This window comes from Lonchura striata, chromosome 2 (genome assembly GCF_050655825.1).
Source record: "Lonchura striata isolate lonStrDom1 chromosome 2, ASM5065582v1, whole genome shotgun sequence".
Classification (NCBI taxonomy): domain Eukaryota; kingdom Metazoa; phylum Chordata; class Aves; order Passeriformes; family Estrildidae; genus Lonchura; species Lonchura striata.
In genome coordinates, this window is record NC_140704.1 from 13,542,164 (window position 1) to 13,565,690 (window position 23,527).

A 23,527-nucleotide genomic window follows, 5' to 3' on the forward strand; every position below is an offset into this window, starting at 1 on the left:
TCCATGGAGTGTGTCTCCTGTACTTATACAGCTTTTTACTAATGTTCCTTTGAGTCCCCTGGGTCTGGCCATTGCTGCCCGCTCCCCTCCCACACATGTATGGGCTAAGGTGTCAACTGGCCTGTTGAGCAGAGGGAAGCTGGGACTTGAGCTGTTCCTCCAGTAATGCTGCTTGTGTTTCTGTACCAGGTCCAGAGCCCTGCATGTGGGAGCTGGGCTGGGCTGTGTCTTACTAGAGCCCCATTTGTACTATGATCAGCTTTTAGTTCTGTGGCTTCCTATGCTACATGGCCTAGCCCTGTGTTCACAGGCTGCTGCATCCTGCAGCTCTCCGTGCTCCTGGGCCCCTCTATGATTCTGTGCTGCTGCCTCTGCCATCATAAACCAGACCCCGCAGAGAGATGTTGGCAAGGGTGCAGGGTGTCATTTCATGTACCCAAACCCAGGTTTAATCCACTGGTTCAGCTCCACAACCAGATGAAATATTCCTGTTTCCTGTGTGCAAAAATCACACCATATCTGGTGGAACCCATCAGTTCAGTTCATTTGTAATGGATAATAAAAATCAGACCATCCCTGATGGAACCCGTCTGTTCAGTTAATTTGCAATGGATAATAAAGCTGCATAAACCATACAGTGACTGTTCATTGTCTATTAAGACAGCTAATTCTTTACACCCATCATGAGCTTAAGTTTTCAGAACTGAAAACCAGTAGTGTTTGAAAGCAATATCCATGATTAACAGTGTTGTGAATACATGAAGATGGTCTGATGTGCATAATACAGTGACTGCTGGTGGGGCTGTCCTGGTAAACCTCCACAGCTCATAAGCATCCTCTGGAGTTTTTCCTGATTACAAACCAAAATAAATGACATTTGCAAAATTACTTCTCTCCCATTTTACCCCAGCCTAGATGGGTATATGGTAATGTTTGTCTTTGATGCTTAATCATAAATACACTTTCGCAAATCATATTTTGGTCCTATTTAACACCTTAGGAGTTAGAGAATATTTTTTATGTAATAGCAAAGTACATATGAAAAGAGGTATTATTTTAGAACTTCTCATGTCTTAGGAGGAAGTCTCTGATGTTTTGAGTGCTGGTATTTCCCAGTCCTTGCAAAGGACTGAACACTAGTTTTTAAAACACTAATTTTAATTACTTCTATTTTCACCTGAGTGGAACTAAAGACAACATTTTCTTCACTTCAACTCCTTTGTTTGAAGCTAAGAACTTGACTGGAAGATGTAAGGTTTTCCTTTCCTGTATGATTAAATATTGTGACATAATGGGCCAGGTGTGTTATTTATTCCACTTGAAATCTACATGTTGAATAGTAGATATTCAGAAAAGAAAACAGCATGCTTATTGTTGTGGTGCTGGTAAAAAGGATGGATTTTTTAGAAGGAGGAAGAGGGTAAAGGTAGTCTATGTAATAAAGGCTACAAATACAAGATGGAAATTACTGTTGCTTTTAAACTACTTGCATAGAATATATAATTTGGAATACTTAGATCCTTAGCAAATATTTGGAAATCTCACAACCTTTAAATGCTTTTGAACTGTTTATGAGTAACTATCTGAACAATTTAAATGTATATAAGAGAAAGAAGTGCATTTTTTATTTTAAGCTTAATCTTCTTTTATTTTGCCAATTTGAGCAGGGGAGTTTACTGGAAAATGTGTTCATCCAATTTTATTTCACTTGGCTATAGATGAGTTACACCAGAAATCTGCATTTTCATAAATGTTTTCTTTGTCTGTTTCAGTGATCGCTGTGGAGAAGACCCAAACCAGAAAGTAATCCATGGGGTTATTAACTCCTTTGTTCATGTTGAACAGTATAAGAAAAAATTCCCCCTAAAGGTAGATACACATTTCTGATTATGTATCTTTAATTTGGAATGTCAATCTAGTATATACATTAGTTTAATGTCCTTTAAAAAAAAAAATCTCTCTTCTAGTTTTATCAGGAAATTTTTGAGTGTCCTTTTCTGAATGAAACAGGGGAGTATTATAAACAAGAAGCTTCGAACTTATTGCAAGAGTCAAATTGCTCACAGTACATGGAGAAGGTAAGAGATTCTTCAGTGCATATGCAGTAATTAAAATAATTTTACTGATGATACATGTTGTCCTTTACAGTTCTCATAGTTGTTCTTTGTGTTTTACACTTTTATGTAATCGAAATCATATTTTTTAGTGACATGGTTAATCTGAACGTTAATTACAAACCTTGCTATGGATGGAAAGTCATTTTGAAAATATTTCATAATAAATTATGACTCAATGGCATGAAAAGTCAAAAAGAAAAATAAAATATATCAGGTTGATTAGTATTATTTCCTCCCTTCCTTATTTTCTTTCAGTTTTGAGTAAGGTAACACTAGAGTTTTAGCAATATGTGGTTAGAAAATACAAGTTGTTCCAAAACATTATTAAAAATTACATACTCTGAGGTGGATTTTCTTTCATTTTGCTTTGTGGTGTATGAAGTTATGTTGTGGTTAAATTACTTGGAATTCTTATATATGGTTTGAGAAAACAAAGATTAATACAACACTAGGAGTTAGTTCTTGGTCCTGTACTGTCCTCACTACCAAGAAAGAAGAGTTGAGAAGAGGACTGTGAAGTTGCTTTTAAGTTGATGGTTACACACCTATATTGAAATTCAGGGACAGGCGAATGCTTCAACTAAACAAAAAACAGTTCTGCCTATCATTGGCAGTCTGCAGCTTCCTAGACCCCCCTCATATTCACAGAGTGTAAGTGCTTTTATTGGCAGTATTCATATAACTTGTCTTATGATTAAGCCTATTTCCTTCATTGAGTTATAAAAAGATATTTTATTAATGGCTCAGATGTACTCTTGTACCTATTGAGCAGATGTTTACATACAAGGAGATGTACTTAGAATAGTAAAGTGATTCTTGGAGTTCTCTTTTTGTTAGGTATTGTGGTAAAATTGTCTCAGAAGGAATAAGAAGTATGGTAAGAGAAATTGGAGAAGACTAGTCATAAGGTTAAAGGGAACAAGAAATTTCAAGATGAAGACTGTGGAATGCTGGTGACATCTGACCAAGCCTAGTTAGTACTCAGACTCGATTATGTTCATTTGTAATAGCCTGATTCAGAAGAACAAATTAAGTTTTTCATCCTGCACAAGTTCTTTTATAACTCTTGTTACTTACTCTTGTTTCTCATTCTACACACACACACTATTGAATATTCTGGTACTATATAGGTTGTCAGTATTTCTCCAGCTTGCAGTTTAAACTCTCCTGTGTAGGTTTTAGGTAGATTAAAAGATGAAGAAATGCGATGTCGGAAGTACTTGAATCCCAGCTCATATGGCAAAGTAACTCATGAATGCCAACAGAGGATGGTAGCTGATCACTTGCAGTTTCTACATGCAGAATGTCACAATATTATCAGACAAGAGAAAAGAAGTGGTAAGTCCCACTGGTCACAAAAAGACTGAAATGGTTTTCTGTTTTATTCATTTAGCATTGCAATTTCCTCTTTTTTCAATACCCTACTGTGCATATGAGCATTTTCAACTAATGTTACTAATCTAGAAATCCCCATTAAATCCTGAATGACATTTCTCTTTTAGCATGTAACTAATTCAAAACCTTCTTTTTATTGTTAACAATCCTTCTTTCAGCTAATGCTCTTTCCTTGTCCTAGTCATCTTAAAAACACACTGAAGTCCTGTGTCCTGTAGAATTGATTATATTTTATGCTTCCTTTGTAAACCAATGGCTCTGTCTTAACAGATTTCTTCATCATCACTTAACAGGTCAGGCTTATAAAATATTTTGACACCTTTTCATAGCCTCTTTTTATCGTTCTGAATCTTTTGTGACCTCTCATCCCAAATCTTTTTTATAGAAGGAGATGCTCTTGTAGTTATATTCCCTACCTGACTAAAAAAAAAAAACGTGCTTCCCAGTGACTACATGCCTCTTGCATGAAAGATGGTATCTCTTATGTGAAACAAATTATTTTTCACAGTCAAACTCAATTTGTATTTAATAATGGTCTGTTCAGTTTCCAGGCAATCTTTCAAGTTTGATTAGAGTTTGGATCTGTTTTGTTTGGTTTCTTTTTGGGGGTGTGGAGATGCAAAATACAATAAAAATAGCAGTTGCTTATTTAAGAGCTTTTCTCACCTGAGAAAAATTTCAAGCTACCACTGGAGGCAAATAAAAAGTCAAGAAGCTATGTAAACTGATTTTAGTCAGCTGCTGCTAAGGGATATTAAGGAAGACCAGGGTTTAAAATAAACTGGCACACTATTTCTCCGCACTAGCCCACCTGTCTTCTTAGAGTCTCTCCTAAAAAAGTTGCATTGTAAGGGTGAGGTGGTCACAATGGCAGGACTCAGTAAACACTGATAATAGGCCTACTCTTTCCTTTTTTCTTTTGTCAGTGATCCTGTGTATGTTAATTTTTTCTTTCAAAACAGTCTTGTTTCAGTCTTTAAAAAGTTCTGTTGGATATTATGATACTATATTAAGTATTAATTTTTAATGTTTCTAAGTGTACTCTATAAAAATGTATTTCTGTTACAGACATGGCAAATATGTATACTCTACTTCGTGCTGTGTCAAGTGGTTTACCTCATATGATTCAGGAACTACAAAACCATATCCATGATGAGGGCCTTAGAGCAACCAGCAATCTTTCTCAGGAAAATGTGAGTTTCCTCAGGCAACTGAAATGACTGTGTGATTAACATTCTTGATTGAGTGTTTGCCCTTTTCCTCTTAGTTGTTTTTTGTTTTTTAATTTTGCTTATATAAAATTGGTTTGAAACACGATGGATAAGTTGTAACATCTCATCAGCATGGTTAGCTCTGCCAATTATCTGTCCTGAGTGCTGATTGTTGTAATTGCTGATATCTAACCAGAAACAACTGCAGCTAGATATTTCTCATTGTTGTTTGCTTAATACTGCCAGGGCAAATAGGTCCTTTTGTTCCATGTATGCATTTTTTTTTTTTTTTCAGAATTTCTCTTAAGTCAGTGGCATTTGCTGTTCTGATATATTAGAAGCCAGTGATTCCATTTTGTAAAGACCTGACATCCTGTCCTGATATCAGTCTGGTCGTTTTCTTAATAGCTTTGTAATCATATTGTTTTATATGGTCATGCAATTTCTGCAAATATTCTTATTTATTTTATTAATGTGTATTAAACTTTTTTTTTGCATTTATGTCTGTTTAAATTACTCAATTCCATTTTTGTTTCTCCAGCATTGCTGTTCAAACTACAAGCTTTCATTTGACATTGTATTTTTGCATGTGTACAAGCACAGATCTTGCTGTCTAGATCTGTGCTCACTTTAGGATGGTGACTTTAGCTATCCAGTGTTTCTGTCTATAACAATATATAAACACAAGCTGTTTTACATTCACTCTGTACTGACTGCACAGGGATGCTTACTATTCTGTGACTACACTGTGACTTCAGTGTGCATACTGAAAAGGGACTGAAGTCTTTAGTAGTACAGTTTGCTTTCCAATTATTTTTAGGTTTATTGAACTTATTCTTTCAAACTAATAGTGTCCTCACAGAGAAATAAATACAGACCCATGAGAGTGGTGACAATTCACAGCCTTATGTAGATAATTTCAAAGTGTGAAATACTTGTTCTGTTGTATAAACATTTGAAAAAAACTTTGAAACATTTTTATGTGTAGCCTGAGACAGTACTTGGGGAGTTATGCTACAGAGCCTTTCACACCATTGCACTTGTGCCTGCCAGCTTGTCTGTGTAGGGACTCCTCCAGCTCATGTCAGTCATTTCTATGCAGAATATGATGCTGGAATATAGGGCATGAAATTCAATTGGTAACTGCCCTATGTAGGCGAATGTAAAGGGATCATTCAGATTTTCTGTCTCTGAAGTTACTGTGTAGGAGAAGCAGTAGTTTATTATATCAGTTGCTTGATTGCTGTATTTGTGTTAGCATTAATGATTTTTGAAAAGGCTAATAAATAAAGGATTTTAGGGAAAAATTAGATAGCATGAGAGCAGTAAAGACTCAAATCTAGGTTGGATAGCATGACTGTAAATGTAGCTTAGACTTTTTATTTCCAAGGCATGCTCTAGCATCATAATGTGAGAGTACATCAGAACCCATCCTCTCAAAAATCACTGTAGTATTAACTTTCACAAAAAAGAGTAATTAGTAAAAAATCTATAACTAATGTAGATATGTCTGTTTTAGATACTAGTACTTTTCTTGCTAACTTGCTTTCTGTTGTATCTACCCTCTTTAGATGCCAACTCAGTTTGTGGAGTCAGTTTTGGAAGTACATAGTAAATTTGTTCAACTGATCAACACTGTTTTGAATGGTGATCAGCACTTCATGAGTGCCCTTGACAAGGTAATTTTTACTTAAGTAAACAAAGCATTGGAAAACAAAATCGAGGACTTGATTCAGGCTCACCAAAACTCTTCACAGCATCAACACACATGGTCAATGATAGTTCATATGCAGTCTTTCTAGTTTAGAAATGCAATGGAGCAAAAGACAATCCAGTGTAAGGGAGAAGATAAATTAAAGACCATTTTAATACTTGTTTTCTGAAAGAAGACCTTTATTTTTATCATATTTCAAAACACAAAATGGTGCTGATCCATTCAGTGCAATAATAAATGCAGATAATATATAGGCAACTGGTGGGGTCTGGGAGGTTTGGTAATTCCTGCATGCATTTGAACTTGAATTTGCTTGCTGAGATAATGTTTATCTCTGAATGCTCTTAGTATTACTTCCACAGAATTTTTGCTTAGATTTTTCAAGTTGACTGCAAAGAATATCTGGAAACTTACATTACTTCAATCACTGCCACAATAGGTAATTTTTTCCAGGAGAGAGCTGCACTTGAATTTAAATAATAAATATAGGGAAAGAGGCTTGCTGCTGTTTTATTTGAAATGCATAGCCATGCAGGTATTCAAGATAACAGTTCTAATTATAATAAATGTTAATACTAATAATTATTAATTATAACTAATAAATCTATTTTCTTTCTTTAATTTTCTCTCAGAGGATACACACATAGAGTTCATTGCTCTTTTGTGGTGTATGCAGTAGTTGCGGTTTGTAATTAATGTCAGAGTCTAAGCTTTGACAATTATCAGTCAAGGTTAATCTGAAAAGGAATAATGGAGAAGGTACCAGTGATGGTACCAACAGTAATTACCCAACTGTATTTGTGATATTGATGAAATAATTATTTAGCATTTTAAAACAAATACTTCAATGCCAAATACATTTCTCTCTCTCTTGCAATTAATGTCATGTACCAGAAGGTGGAGTAACATGAGACTGACAATTTCATTTGCTGGCACATAGGCAATGCACTTTTTCTTAAATACGTCAGTTCTTCACTTCATTGATCTTTCTTACAGGAAATACTTAAAAAATTGATTTGCTGTTAATTTTTGATGGTGGATATCAAAATCACTATTGCTGCCTCCAGCACTATTGCAAAAGACTGCTCCAAGCTTTAAAGAGTTTCCTATTTCTTGTCAAATTGTGCATTCTTTTCTCAGAGTAATTCTGAGACCTGTTAGCAAATTTTGCAATCTTGAGGTGTTGTACAGAAGAGTTCCTTGTCATTTTGTCTTTATAATAATAACAATAATATTTTCCTTCTTCGGAGGAACTATAATTCCTAGGATCTATGGTCATGCAGTATTTTTGATTCACTATTAGTTTACAACACTAATTTAAATGTGACATGTAGTTTAGAAACTCCATTATTCTGATAATCTTTTTTCCACTTCTAAGCTACCATTATCTCTTTGCTTTTTCATCATGCTCAGGTTTTCTTCAGCCACCATATTGTTTGTATTCTCCTACTTCAAATTTCCACTTTCACTGATATATTTTTCTCCTTTTTAGTGTATGAAAAAATCCAACAACCAAAAGTGCTTTGGTTTCTTACTGTTGTGAACACATCATATAAGTTTTTCAGCTGAACATACATGCTGTTGATGTGCTGCTGCTCACATCTACTTTATCTGCACTTATTCCTAAGTTTGTTTCCATCCATTCTTTTGGACCATAATATTGCTGTATGCCAAAATCATAATACTTTTGTGAAGTTTCTAATCAGAACTTAATTTATTATTTGATTTTCTGTAATTATTTTTCTTCTACTACTCTTTCTCCTTTTACTTAATTTTCAACTTGAAAATATTTAACAAGCAAATTCTCATAAAGCAGTAATTTAACCTTTTTATGAGTTGTTTCTTTTTTTACCCCCTTTTGTGTAGTTCAGTTTTATAGGATCTCAGATGGCCTTTGCCCTGAGAATTTTTTTGATTTCTTCAAATTTCATAAAAGAAAAAAGTTTAAGTCATTGGCAACTTCTCTCTTTGCTCTATGTTTTATGTAGGCTTTGACATCAGTAGTTAATTATCGGGAGCCCAAATCGATCTGCAAAGCACCTGAGTTGGTAAGTGATGCACACAGAAAGTAATTCTTGTATATAATCATCATATGAATTGCAGTAGGGTCCTTCAAGTGCATATCCAGCTCTCACACTGGGTCACACTCAGGTGTGTATTTTAGTAGTAACAGCTTAAGCTGCACACACCTTTGTGAGTGTGCAGAATTGCTATGGTTCTAATTTTTGTTATAGATTGTATTTTCTGTGGGTGTAGAATGTATCGTTTGCGCATGAATCAGCCTTTGTATAGAATGTGAGACAGTAGACTGTGACTTATTTTGTGTTTGAGCTATTGTAGAAATCTGGAAATACTTTGGCATACATTTGTTCTCAGTCTTGACAAGTAGTTTTGGGTTTGATTTTTCTTTTTTTAATTTGAGCTGGCCAAATACTGTGACAACTTGTTAAAGAAATCAGCAAAAGGAATGACAGAGAATGAAGTAGAAGACAAGCTTACAAGTTTCATTACTGTTTTCAAGTACATTGATGACAAAGATGTATTCCAAAAGGTAACTTTTCCTCTTCAATAATGGTTAAAATGTCACATTTAAAGCCTACTTGAAGAATGTGGTTATGCTTCTTAAAATCCTCATCTCTGTTTTAATGCAGTTCTATGCCAGAATGTTGGCAAAAAGATTAATTCATGGTTTGTCTATGTCTATGGATTCTGAAGAAGCAATGATAAATAAACTAAAGGTAAGGAAATGCTCTTCTAACGCAGAAGAAACAAATGTAGGAGTATGTAGTGTTGAGAGGGAGCAGCAGAGGGTGCCAGAGGTAACTTAGCAATTGGTAAATCTGTTTCCAACAGCTGAAAGTAAAAGCTAGTGTTTTGGTAGTCTATGAAAGATAAAAGACTGAATATCACCTAGGCATTAGAGATTTTTCTGAGGTTTTGGATAATTTTATTAACTGTGTTCAAGTCATTCATGTTAACATTCAAAAAGTACCAAGGTCTTTCTTAAACGTCTATCTTTTGATTTTATAAAACAATATTTTTCAAAGAAATAAGTGTATATAAGGTGAAACTAAGATAAATATAATTTTATTTTACAGTGTTTGTCTTTTATTGTAATTAGTGTTTTCTGTAAATAAAACAACACTTCTGCTGATTAGATTTTCATATTGTATTAGAGAGGGAGCATAATTTATGTGATGAGTACTATTTTCACTTTGAAACCTGTTACAATTTTTCTTCTCAGCAAGCCTGTGGTTATGAATTTACCAGCAAGCTCCATCGAATGTATACAGACATGAGTGTTAGTGCTGATCTCAACAATAAATTCAACAACTTTATCAAAAACCAGGACACAATCATTGATTTGGGAATTAGTTTTCAGATATATGTTCTACAGGTACTAATGTATGTTTATTGCTGCTGAGTTATTTGTACTTATTTTTTATGTTCTGATAACAAATATACATTTTTTAAAATTATGAATACTACTTTATATGGAAGCTGATAGTCTGTGATCATTGTGGAATTATTTTTTCCTAGTGTTTCTTTGTAAAATCAACCCACTAGGTCCCTAAACGATAATGATATAAAATTGCAGTCTCAATTGATACCTTGGTGGGGTGGGCAGAAGGTGCAGTAAAAAGTGATCAGTAAAACTTCCTGAGTGAATTGATTGTCTTTGTACACTATACATCCACTTAAAGGTGTTTGGGTTTTTTTTTTTCTTAATATGTTGTGTGAAAATGTTAATGCTTTTATTTTCCCCAATACTTTTAGGCTGGTGCATGGCCTCTGACTCAGGCTCCTTCTTCTACATTTGCAATTCCTCAGGAACTGGAAAAAAGTGTACAGATGGTAGGTTAGTAGGAGGCTTCCTATAAACATGTGGAAAATGTAAAATAACTCCAAAAGAAAAAATATCACTCTAACAGAGAAAAACTTGAGCTACTTCATTTTGATTGTAAATTATGGCTATCATGTTTCCAGTCCATATGCAATATGGAAGTGGCACTCAAATACCTTACTGAATTTAAGTATATATTTGTGTAGCTTTTTCGCATCTCTCTTTTACACTTTGTGATTGCTGAGAGAGATGCTAATAAATGCAATCAAATTAACTAGGTTAGTTCTTTGCTTCAAAACCAACTCTTAATATTTAGATAAAAGAAGATTCTGTTTCTAATATTGAATCTAAACAGTCTTAATAGCAGACTAAGATGCAAATAGAGGTTTCTTGTTCCGTGTTTCATATAAGCTGTTCAAAGTCAAGCTTCGTGCAAACATCTCTAAAGCTCATTTTATGATTTTTTCAAAGCAGTAAAGGTTTTGCTTTAGCCAAATATTTTCTTCTTATGTGATTATTTCTGCTTTGTAGAGGTATTTTCTTGCTTTTGATTATATTACTGTATCCCAAATGTTACCTGTACAATGTCTGTTGAAAATCAAAATATTTGTGTTGACTTTTGCTAAGGTGTATTTGATGGTGAAGTACAATTTAGGCAATACAAATTTTGCATTATTGGACATAAGAGATTTTTATAGCAGATTTTATGCTTTAAATTATTATTTGATGTTAGTTATAATGGCAAATGTCTTTTTTCTGTGGTGAAGGATCTTTTTCTTGTAATTATGCTTAATATTCAGACTACTTACTCAGCGTTAATTTCCATTTAAGTGGCACTTGGCTTTAGCTATATAATAGTTTCTGACCCAGACTACAGGATCACCAGGTCTAATGAGATTTTCCTGTCTTTGTGGGTTAAAATAGGAGTATTGTCAATTGTTCCTCATTTGGAAAAATGGTACAGAATTGTGTATCAGAAGCAGCTCAGAATCTGGGTTGCTTGCCTAAATTCACTGTAATTTCATTTTGCTCTTTTAAAGGAGCAAACATATTTGTGTGTCACCTAGGTAGAGGTCAGTGCTTTAAATTAGAATTCCCTAAAGAAAGAGAACATGACCTTGAGGGGGAGTCTTTGAAAATTGTCTTACAATGTCTTTATTTACTGTCCAGTTTGATAATTTGACCCATGGAGAGACTTCTCTTAGGATTCTGGCAAGGATTTAGAAAGAAAAGTGTTGCAATTGCACTCTGAAGTATACGAGTACTTGTGTAACTGGGCAACCTCTTCAGCAGATTTTTCTGAGATTGCTGAAGCTTCCTGTAAATACATGTTTATCTGAGTGGTGTACAAATACTGTTTTTCATACTGTGCAAGTTTGTGGGTGGAGGAACACCTAATTCCTAAAGAGATCAAAATTCCCTGTTTTTATGTTCTCCTTCAATGTTAATGAGAGTTTCCAGACCAAATCGGAATAAGCCAAATTGATGTGTGTACACAGTGCTGGCATGGTGGGGTTTAGGGTGTTTGATCTCATTTTAGGAAAAGGTTCTCTGAATCTGCTGAAGTTCTTCTCATTACCAGAGGTAGACCTTAAATTAAGATTAAGTCATCACTCATCTTCTAAAGGAAAATGCTGTCGTGAATGGATCTGCAATGTTTTCATCCAGTGTGATGGACATAAAACCAGTATTTCTTCATTAGGGTGGTAGGGTGATGATAAACTGTTGTGAGTAGTTATATGTGTGACTAACTGATGTTCATTTTGTTTTGCAGTTTGAATTATTTTACAGTCAGCATTTTAGTGGAAGGAAGCTTACTTGGTTGCATTATCTTTGTACAGGTAAAAATAAGTGTTTTGCTAAATTTATGATCTAACAGTTACTTGCTAAAAGTTATTTTCAAATTACAAAAACATGGGGAGTTGGAACATTATTTTGCATATAAAGTCAATGGATGTATTTTGTGTTATAAATTTATATTTAATACTTAGAATTTCCAAAATCTATGCCTTGTAAACTTGTGGTTTATTAAATCCAAGTAAAACTAGAGTTGTACTTAACTGCAGAAAAGCACTGCAGAACTGCTGAGTTAATAACAGTTGTCCTGGAATTGTTTGTGTAGTATAGCTGTTCCTTACATAAATACTAAATAATTTTAAGAATGCATATTATACTATTTTACTCAGGTATGTGAGTATCTATATAAATACATACTTCTAAGTATTTAGTATTTATTATTATTATTAAGTATTTATTTTAGTAAATGCCAGTCAATCATGTTTTATTTTAAGTGCTTTCAGTCTCAGGCTTTAACAACTGAGCACTGCAACTTATCACATGGAGATGAAAACCATAGCCCACAACAATGTAATATAATGAAAATCTAGTTCTGCTAAAAGAAGGTTGCTGTTAACTCACACTCAGCTTCACACAGAAAATCTAAATCTGCTTTCAGGTAGATTTCTTCAGTGCTTTTTGTTTTTCATGGGAATTTAAAAATGTAAGAATTTGAAATTTTTTTCATGGACAAGTATTTTACTTTGTTTTTAAATCTTTCCTTTTATCAACTTCTTCATTAATCACTATTCTGAGATTCTGTGTAAGCTGTTAATTGAAGTTTATGCATTGCAATGTGTTGAGGCTACTTGGAATTGCTATTATTATTATTATTATTATTATCATTAATTGTTATATTGCAGTATTTGTCTAGTATTCATAGTTAATGGGGCTGGGGTGGTTGTTGTAGGCCACGCTGTATATGTGTAAATTCACAGCATCAGTTGTCATTGTTCCATTTCAAGTGTTAAATACAAACTTGAGTTGAATGTCTGGAAATATTTTAGGAGCTCTGGTAGTCAGGCTTCAGAGGACTTTTCAGCACCTTTCATCAGTTTATAAAATACTACTTGTGTCATTACAGGTGAAGTAAAAATGAATTATTTGTGCAAACCTTATGTAGCCATGGTCACAACATACCAAATGGCAGTGTTGCTTGCCTTCAACAACAGTGAGACTGTCAGTTACAAGGAGCTTCAGGACAGTACACAAATGAATGAGAAGGAGTTGACAAAAACCATCAAATCTTTGCTTGATGTCAAAATGATCAACCATGACTCAGACAAGGTATGCCATAATGATATTAAAAAGTTTCACGTTTTCAGTCTTGTCATTCTGTTATTTGTTGAGGACTTTTTTAAAATATCAATTGTTTAATTTTATTTTTGTTTATTTTTGACCCTTGTAAAAATTTGTAAATCTCTACTTATAAGGAAAGAGTCAGGAGGAAGTAGAGTGTCTGTTATATAGGCTTTCTATGCCTATAGCAGCATGAAAAGGTAATAATGCAGGGACTCTTTATTATTTCTGTTGCCTTGCTTTCAGAGTTGTACTGAATCATGGGAAGGAGCCCAAGCAGTAAACCAGAGTTTTACAATGATCTTAAAATAATAGTTGTGGTATTAAGAGAATGAAAAAAAGAGCAACCCTGTTCTTCCTTGCTGATAGATTACAGGAGCAAGAAGGAGAGCAAGGAGACTTTCTGGGAGAGGATTTTTGCTGCAATTTGCCAGACTTGTCTTTCCATGAGTTTCTTGGAATTCCAGTAATATCTGAGCTTTGTTTTTCATTAAGGCAATGGTTGATACTTCTTTTTCTGACTCTCATCCTTCTGTATAGCCTTTGTGAAACCTTTTTTCCAGTACAGCAAAGGGAAAATACTTTACTCTGTTAAATAAAAAATACTGCAGAAGAGCCTGTGCATCCCATACAGACACAACATGTGCATCCAGCTCACCCAGAAAGCCCACTGTGCAGACAGTATCAGACAGAACAAACTGACATAAGCTGTTCAATTCGATTACAAGAAGAAATCCAAAGCTGCTCTGACAGCTGCTTTTGTTTTTAACCAGGAAAATTTTAGAAAATGGAAAGTGAGATCACAAGAAGGATTTGGTTCTTGGCTGAAGCATAGGACTTGCTTCCAGTATCTAGAAATGAGCTCAGGTTGGAACAATTGCTGGGAAGATGTCTGTTAAACCATGGGTCAAATAAAACACTGGGAGCTATTACAAGAAACAGTGAGACCTTTAATAATCTTAGAACATTGCCTGTTATTTAAAGGCTTTATATTGCTTTCTGTCCATTGTATAAGGTTCACCCAGTTTCTTAAAACTTATGTCATAGAAGAAGGAATAATACAGCTTTCCACCCCTTTTACTTTTTAATGTTTACCACTGCATTTTCCAGTTCTTTACCTTTCAGACACTGTATTCAAGTGTCTTTACTATTTCTGTTTTCTTTGCACTCCATCCAGCAATGTGATAACAGATCTGTGGACAGTCTATCTACTTCCTTATTAAATAAACAAGTGAGCTTTAGTGGTTTAAGCAGTGGAATTCAATACATAAACTTCCCTTTACCTGTATCTGAGCCAAACAGAAAAATACAGTGTAGTAAATGTTGTAGTTTGCTTTTGCTTGTTTGTTCATTTTTGAATAGATGTGGGGGAAAGAGCATGAGAAGTTTAATTTCAAAATCTTCATTGTTTCATTAGAATCATACTTTTTGAGTGCATGCTCAATACACAATTTATTTTGGTTTATATTCAACCATGTCAGCAGAATAATGCAAAAATTTAATGCTAGCCTATTTTTTGTTAGCTTATTATTTTCAAAGCTCTTGGTCTTTCCCCTTTCATATTGTATTTTCTATACTATGCCCGGTATCCTGGTTTTGATATATATATATTGCAACAAAGACTATTTGTTGCAAGATATAAAATTGGAATTAATATCGATTTGAGTGCATATTTAGATAAATATTTTCTGTTTTTACTAAAATGCTTTTGTTTTAGACAGTTTGGCAAGATTCCAAGGTCTCAGAATCCCAGTAACTTTATTCTGTTGGAAATTGGTAATACTTGTACAGACTCTTGCCTGGAAACTGCAGAGATATGTCCAGTCATGCTGTGTTGAATGTAAAGGTGTTTTTAGTGTAGGGGAAAAAAAATGAAGAAGAAATAATAATAATAATAATAATAATAATAATAATAATAATAATAATAATAATTATTATTATTATTATTATTATTATTATTATTATTATTATTATTATTATTATTATTATTATTATTTTATACACACACATATATATGTGGAAAATAATTGAGATTCTGACAGGAAAGAATTCAAAATCTGCAGCCAGATGTGCATTGTAGAAGTTGCAGTCTGTCAGCTATTTCTGCTATAACATTACAAAATGTTTAGACGCTTTTCCTTAAATTCTGGAAGACGACATTTGTAAAAATTATGAAAGCAGCAGCTCCCCTTTGAGGTCCTGTCATAGGTAAATGCAAATCCCACTTTATTTGCAGGAAGAAAATGACTTTAAGTGTAGAGTGTTTGCAACTAAGATAAGCTATCAAAGTATTAAAAGATAAATCTCTTGCTAACTAAATTATTGTATGGCAGAGTTCCTCAATAGTGTTTTTTGAAATAGATTTGATTTCTAGGTCAGTTAAACTAGCTTTAAAAATTGACCTGGTTCAAGTGGCATTTTAGAATTTCCACCTACAAATCTGAATTTTTTTCTGTGTATGTAAGACTTTTCAAATTAACTGTGACTTTTCAAAGTAAATTGTTGCTATTTTCTGGTTCCATTCCTGATTTTTAAAAATTATTCTCTATTGCAGGAAGATATAGAGACAGAGTCTACGTTTTCATTAAATATGAACTTCAGCAGTAAACGAACAAAGTTTAAAATTACCACATCAATGCAGAAAGACACGCCACAGGCAAGTATTCTTTAGTGTTTCTAGCCTGAATAGCTTAGAAAGCTTATTTTTCTAAAATGGAATTTACTTTGTTAGTTTGTGTAAGCAGATACCAGATTCCATAAGATTTACAAAAGAAATTTTATAGATTTAAAGCTTAAGCAATGCAATTTTTTGTACTTAAAATATAGGCAAGAGAAGATGAAATAGGGAACAAGTAGAAGAAAAAGAGAAACAAAATGGTAATACCAAATGGTATTGATGTTTAGTCTATATCATGAGACTTTTTTGTTGGTGGTGTTTATAAAAGCAACTTACTGCAAGAACAGCAGAACCAATCAAGTATTTTCCTATGGTTTTATGTCCTTTGGCAACTAAAATCAACTCCTCTGTTGTTAATCCATGTTCTCAGTGTATCTCCTAAGACACAGGATTTTGTACAAGATAGGTATGTGCTGCCAAACTCAGTACATTATAGTCAATTCTTGCTTGCTTTTCTTCCTAGCAAAAATGTTGGTTTAGATGCCTCTCTCCTACCTTTCTGCTGACTTTCATGAAACCTGATAGCCTTGATTTACGGACGTACTTTTACTGGAATTGAACTACACCTGCATTTTTGTATTAGTTCACCACTTTTAGTAAAGTAAAAAGTATAGATCCAATATACTTATATGCAGTCTTTATTTGTCTTATTGTATTTTGAACATTACTGTTGTTCCTGTATGGCAGGAGATGGAGCAGACCCGAAGTGCTGTAGATGAAGACAGGAAAATGTATCTTCAAGCTGCTATAGTCCGTATCATGAAGGCACGTAAAGTGCTGCGACATAACACTCTTATTCAGGAGGTAAGAGAAAGTCCTTGAGCTTGATTTCATGCAAATCTTCAGGATAATAGGGTAGAACATCAGACTACAAAACTCAACCATGTGGAAACCAGTACTTCAGTGAAATTAGTGAGAATTTCCCTGGAGTCTGTTTTGAACTGCAGTACTGGAGCACTAGCAGGGATCCCTCAATCTCATAAATGTGTCTTAGCACCAAAGCATTAAGTTCTTTCTCTTTCTGGTTAGCTGGTTCTATGCCAGCTAAGAGATGTTGTATCCTATAAAAATCATTTCCAGAGCTGTTCAGAAAACCTGAATAGGGATATTCTAGTATGGAATTTCCACAGAAGCATTTAGTCAACTCTGTACTCTAATCATTATTTTATTATAACTCATGGTTTAAATTTTAAAAGTTGTCTGAGTATGGAGACATGCACTTTTTCTTCTCCCTTTTCCACAAGGCAGTACAGTTCTCTAGATTTTTTAAATTCCAGATTAATGATCTGTGAACTGTCACAGGCTGGCTTGGAAGGAAGTGCTATTTCTTTAGTATTTCTCCCACTTTCCCATCTGCTGGTTGCCTGCCTAATTGTATTTCTCATTCCAGCCTAACATTTGCTTCTTCCAACCAGTTGGAAGTTGCCAGTTTTACTTTTCTCAACCTTCCAAAGCTCTTTCTTCAGTTCAGTTCATTCTTGCATCTCTGAGCCTTGCTGGATGGCCTCAGAGAAGACTGGTGGGAGGGGGAATTGAGATGCCTGTTTTATTCAACCATTTTGAGCATAGAGGTGGAGAGACATTGAGCAATTTGTGGTGATGGAGGAAACAGTTTACCACACCCACCCCTTAATTTTTATTTCTTAAAAATAACCTAGGAGCAACAGGGAGTTTGTAAGGCCAGAAGATGCAGTGTGCAACCTCTTAAGGGTTTTGGGTATTGAAGAAGTGTTAATACACGAATAGTCTGAAGGCAAGCTTAATTTGAGAAATCTGATTTTGAATATCTAAAAGATGAGGCAGCATAAGTCCTGATTTTTCTCAGAATCTTTGTTTTTCTGGTTTCCCATTATTTGAATCATCCATGCAATTATTATGAAACCATGTAAGAATTTGCAATTAAAACTAGAAAATTATAGGCAAGCTCTTTCATCTTTGAGAATACTTTCTTCAGCCCACTGTTAAATTATTAGAAAAATATCTTGAAATGTACTTTGCCTGACACCAGTTTATAAGAATGAAATAGATTACAAATTTTTATGTTTTGTAAACAAATTCTTTCTGGTTGCTTCTTCCTTTGTGTAATAGAAGGGCCACTTATATGCCCTGCTGTGTTTTGCTCTTGCAGGGCTCTTGCAGAATAGTAACACTAGGAGCTTTTTCTTCAACCTTGCAAAAAAGGTGGATATTTTCATGGTTACTCAGTTAAAAACTAAGTAGAGAGTATAGTTGTGATATTGTTACTGATTCTGATTCTGCTGCTATTGTTAGTTTTATCATACTGTTTATATTATTATATATAATGTATCAATTAAAATGTGCTGTTTGACTTCCTGAGTAAGAAGGAATATTTCTGAAAGGAGTCTGTTCACTATGAATAGTTAATATTTTCTCATCTTATTTTTTTCATAGCTCTAAGGGCAGGCTCCTAACCCGAATGTAGTTATCTCTGATTCTAACACTACAGGACCACACATTGCATTTAGTTTAAGGTGTACAAAAAACACTCCAGACCCTTGATAGACCTGTATATGTCAGCCTGTGGTCTTTGTGGAACTGTTAATTGTGTTAGATATGCCCTGATAATTTCAATTCTAGCTCAGCTGCAGTCCCCTGCAGGGCGAGGTAGCTTTTCCTATAAAATGAGTAAGACTGGAAGAATAGTGGAGGGGAGATATCACAGCAGTCATTCCCGAAAATTTTTTATTCTGGCCATCAGATAGTTCTGTTTATCCTTCTTACTTGTACTATCTTTGATTTAAAAAGGCAACAACTACAGGAAAACACATACCAATACAAAATTCTCTCTTTCGTTTTCTCTGTCTTAAGTAAATACATGAAGTGTGGTGATGACAATCAGCCTCAGTGGAGGGCCAAGTTGGGTGAAATCTGAGCAGACCTATCAGCTTGTTAGCACCCAGTTTCTCCTCACTTGTGCTGCTGTGGAACATACCAGACCCTTGGCTGTTAGCCCAACAAAACTCACTCTTTTGAGGTTTCTGTTTGCTTTGCTGGGTGAGTTCCACCTGGAGAGTTCTGGTGGCTCACAGAGGGCCTCAGCAAACTCTGGAGCTCGGACAAAGCCAGCCATGAGAAGTTGTAAAGAAAACTGAAAATTCAGCTGAAATGAAAGTTATTTTCTTTACAGAAGAAATAAGAAACTACAGGAAAAATATACTGTGACACTTTAGTATTAAGATCTTTTGTTTGAAAAAATTTCCTACTTATAGATTTGTACATTCTGTTGGTGCACACAATTTTTTCCCCTTCTTTACAAGAGAATGGGCAAAACTGAGAACTTCTAAGAGACATCTGAAGTTTGGCCTGGAGTGGCACTTTCTTCCACAATGCAAATATAAATTTGTTTTTACAATAAATAACTTCTTACTGCATGTATTAAAAAGTTCCAGTATAGCCAGATGGAACTCTCTAAATTGTAGGTCTATGTTCAGTGACTAAAGAAGGAGAAGTTCATCCTGATTTTCTCCAACTGTGTAGGAAAGGAGAGTTGTGGTAGGGGAACTCGACTGTGATAGTAGTGAAGAAATGTGTTAGTATTAGATGAATTTTTAACATGAATATTTATCTTCATTTGTACTGTGACAAATGAAGCAAGTGATAGGAATGAGGAGGTCTGGGGAACATGTGGCCAAAGTAACCAGTGAGCTGACCAGTCAGTTTCAATGTCCTGACACTTATACATAGAGATACTTTCTCGTTTGTTATAAATTAACTATTCCAGGGTTATTTAATCCCATCTTTAAAAGAAAAATGTACTGAATTTTCTTAAGCAAATAGTTAGATGACATTTATAACTGTGAAAAATAAAAATAACACAAAAACTGTGTCTTTCTTTTGCAGGTAATTAGCCAATCAAGAGCTAGGTTTAACCCAAGTATCAGCATGATTAAGAAGTGTATTGAAGTCCTGATAGACAAACAGTACATAGAGCGAAGCCAGGCCTCTGCAGACGAATACAGTTATGTAGCATGATGTTGCTATCCTGCAGGTATGATTGTAAGGAGATCATTGCTGTCACTGTTTGGTGTGTTCCTGTGGGAAGAGGCAGGCCTGTGCCTCCATAATTGGTCACTTGGCAGCCCCTGTTTTTCTGCTGTTTACAACATCACCAGTGCCATGTCATGAGCGTCAATGAAAATGCCTATAGATATTTCAAGCTCATGTCATTATGACATTTCTTAAAACTTTACTAAAAGAATGAGTGAAGTATTGCTGAAATGTGGAGAATTGGTTGGGTACCATGCTTTTTTTTTTCCCCCTCCCCTTTCACGTTTGCAGTTGATGTTTTTTAATGTATCTTAAAACAAAGTAAAAAAAAAATCACACAAAAAACCTAAATATTGTAATATGACAGATAACCTAATAATTGTATCTACATTAAAATGTAAAAAAAAATGACGAACATGATACTGCTGCTTGTCAAATAAAAAAATAAAGTTATATAATGTGTCTCGAATGATTGTACAGCTGGATATAGCATTAATGTCTGTAAATATTATTCAGGCCTGAAGAATAGAAATAATGTTACGTGTTTGGGTTTTGGATAACCTCAGAAGTAGGTCTGACATAACAACTAATTTATATAAAACTGAATACCAGGTATGTCATGTTTGATGTGATTATAAAAAATATTTATGATTTGAGTGCACATCTTGTTTTCTTGAGATTAGGCTAATTTACATTCTCGGTGCCTGAAGGCCTCTGCTGTGTCTGTTAATCCCACACTGCAGGAATACGTTACAAGAGAAAATAAACTGATGTTTGAGGGGATTAAAATGGTGTAGTTCACAAACACTTAGGAATAGTTATCATGAACATCAAAGATAGAGTTCAGTGGCTTGTGAAACCACTTTCTTAATGGGAAAGCATATAGCAGGCTGGTAACTGAAAAATTTTTTCTCTAATGTATTGTGTAGAGAGTACGTGGATGGGTGTCTATGTTTGTTTCCACAAACTCATACTGCTTGTTTCTTGTTTTCCCTCCTGACTCCTACGGTTGTTTTTATCATGTTTTGTTTTCCTCTGCCCCAATTAGATTTCCAGCTGTTAGGGTGAGACAAGAAATCCACAGGCTATTTCATGTCCTGTGTTGTTCATTGGGGTTGGCATGGTGACTATTCATTCTTAAACAAGCAAACTATAATTTTAAAAGGTACTAACTCTACCACTGGAAGTGAATGGAATTTAAGAGCATTGAGAGTTTGAACACATTGAATGCCTGCTGCAGAAGAGTTTCCTCATGACTATGCCTGCAATTATGATTGACAGGATAAATATTAAGTTTAAATGTTCTATTTTTGCCAGATTTATTTGCGTGCATATAAAAATACATATGTAGATATATAGTATTTGCAGTATTTTTTAGATTGTGTAGTATCACCTACTAAAAATCCACACATCAAGAACTAATTCTAAAGAAAAGCAAACCTTTGAAGGGAGCTTTTTACTCTTTTTTTGTGGTTTTTCTTTTTATTCTTTTTTTCTTTTTCTAGTTCTCCACTGTATGAAAGGCTTCTCTCCAACTCTCAGATTGTTGCTGTCTCTTATTTCTTAAATGATATTGCATTCATATACTATCTAGAGGGTATAGGAAACTTTCTGTGGTTAACTAGGAAATGCATCAAGAAGTGATGCTGTTTTTCTGATGTGGATTTTGCTAAGGATGAATAAAGGGCAATAAACAATAAAGTGCAATAAACACTCCTTCCATATTTTTGGTGTTTTATCCCACTATGCTAAGATCTAAATTTTTTTATGTGGATTTATGTCTTTAAGAAGTGAGGTTTTTTAACTAATTGTAATATGGTGCTGTAGATCATTGTCTAAAGTGTTAGTTTAGAGTTGTCTCTATGTGATGGGAGACAGCAGAGGTGCTTATACTGTCACCAGCTGTAGTAAACAGGAGACACATCAGCTTAGATTTTGACTGGAATGACTTCTAATCTATTTCAGTGTGGAACATTTCTGTGCTTTATAAAAAAAAATCATTAATTACATCGACAGACAAAAACTAGGGAAAATACTCTATTACGTAACACAAAAAAAAAGAAAAAAGAAAAAAAAAGAAAACATATTTCCTGAATGCTGAATTAGCACATCCTTTCTGCAGAAAACAAACTAACACTGACACCAAAGTTTCTGGAAGCAAACATGGTTTATCTTGTAACTTGTATTTGAGTCAACAGATTTTAAACTTGTTCATAAAAGGGTTAATAAAAGCTTTATTTAAATATAGATTCCAGTAGCAAAATTTTAAGGCTGAGTTTGAAGAAGTTTATTTTCAGAATCATTTCAGAGGCAACACAAGAACTTCACTGCTCTAGCCCAAACGTGCAAGGTTTTAACATTACCTTATCTGTCAATTTTTGCATACCTAAACCATCATTTTGGGTTTAGGTAAGCATGCCGCTGAGTCGAGACATGTTGGGTGAGTTAAAAACATTCATCTCTTTCAGAGCAGTTGGCATCCCCAGATGATGTCTTTCATAATTACAGACAAACTTAGTCTTTTCAGTGCCTCTTAGGAAGTGTTATTATAGCTGGGAAACATATTGAATTTTACTTATAAATCACACCTTCCCCCTCAGGAAAAAAGTAGCGCAAATTCAGACCCTGTAGCTGGGTTATGTCACTGAAATAATTGGTGGCACACAGGGATGCAGTTTATAGTGTGGAGCTTCAGCCTGGCAACCAACAGCTTTGGCAAGTGTAGGTTCAAAATATAAAGTGCTAATGGGTATTAACAGGGGGGCAAATTGTAAGAAAGATAAAATAGCCAAAAATGTCATTCAGTTTTAATTTTTTACTGGAAGAAACTGGTATAACTGTACTGGGTTTTTTTGTTTATTTGTTGTATGCCTATTGACATGTATGACTTGCTAGTGTATAGGAAACCATACAGCTGAGTGGAAACATAATGGTTTAATACATCCCAGACATGCCTGATATCAAATGCATTTTACCTCTGGTATTGAGTGCTGCTGATCATTCTTACACTAACTGAAAAGGTGTTTCTTGTCTAGTTCTAGGAAAGAAAAGTGTACCTGCATTTTAGTGTGTTCATTCACCCAAGGCAGCCAGAGCTAAGAAAGATATTTAATCACCATAACATGAACTGTTTGCAAAGCAGTGAGTATCATTACTTTCAATGAGTACATCATCTTTCCAAATAAACAGAGTACAGAAATTGGTCAGTGGAGAAATAAATTTTATAAACTGATATCTTTCAATTATGCTTATACATTCCTTATCCTTTAAAAAGTTAATTTTAAAAACAACTACTGCAGCATAGTATTGATATTGAGCAAATTCTAATAAGAAATATGAATTCTTTGTACCCTAGGACAGATATTTTAGGACTGTCCATGCTTTACAAATATGGTAAATACTTAGAGTTAATCTAAGATATCATGA

At 34.4% G+C, this 23,527-nt stretch overlaps 1 protein-coding gene across 4 annotated transcripts in view; it reads left to right on the forward strand.

The window, feature by feature from the left end:
* CUL2 (cullin 2) overlaps positions 1–21,825 on the forward strand; it is a 41,919-nt gene extending 20,094 nt beyond the window's left edge. For 3 of the 4 annotated variants that reach the window (XM_021542927.3, XM_085564022.1, XM_085564023.1), the window contains 15 exons: positions 1,773–1,869; positions 1,968–2,078; positions 3,293–3,455; positions 4,581–4,705; positions 6,295–6,402; positions 8,426–8,485; positions 8,860–8,988; positions 9,089–9,175; positions 9,682–9,834; positions 10,215–10,292; positions 12,056–12,122; positions 13,202–13,404; positions 15,971–16,072; positions 16,781–16,897; positions 19,955–20,762. In XM_021542927.3, the coding sequence (XP_021398602.1) occupies positions 1,773–1,869; positions 1,968–2,078; positions 3,293–3,455; positions 4,581–4,705; positions 6,295–6,402; positions 8,426–8,485; positions 8,860–8,988; positions 9,089–9,175; positions 9,682–9,834; positions 10,215–10,292; positions 12,056–12,122; positions 13,202–13,404; positions 15,971–16,072; positions 16,781–16,897; positions 19,955–20,086 (1,732 nt within the window). In that variant the 3' untranslated portion in view covers positions 20,087–20,762. Of the gene's footprint in view, positions 1–1,772; positions 1,870–1,967; positions 2,079–3,292; positions 3,456–4,580; positions 4,706–6,294; positions 6,403–8,425; positions 8,486–8,859; positions 8,989–9,088; positions 9,176–9,681; positions 9,835–10,214; positions 10,293–12,055; positions 12,123–13,201; positions 13,405–15,970; positions 16,073–16,780; positions 16,898–19,954 lie in introns of all 4 variants that reach the window. The other variant, XM_021542926.3, reaches the window with a different exon arrangement.
* Positions 21,826–23,527: the final 1,702 nt, after the last annotated feature.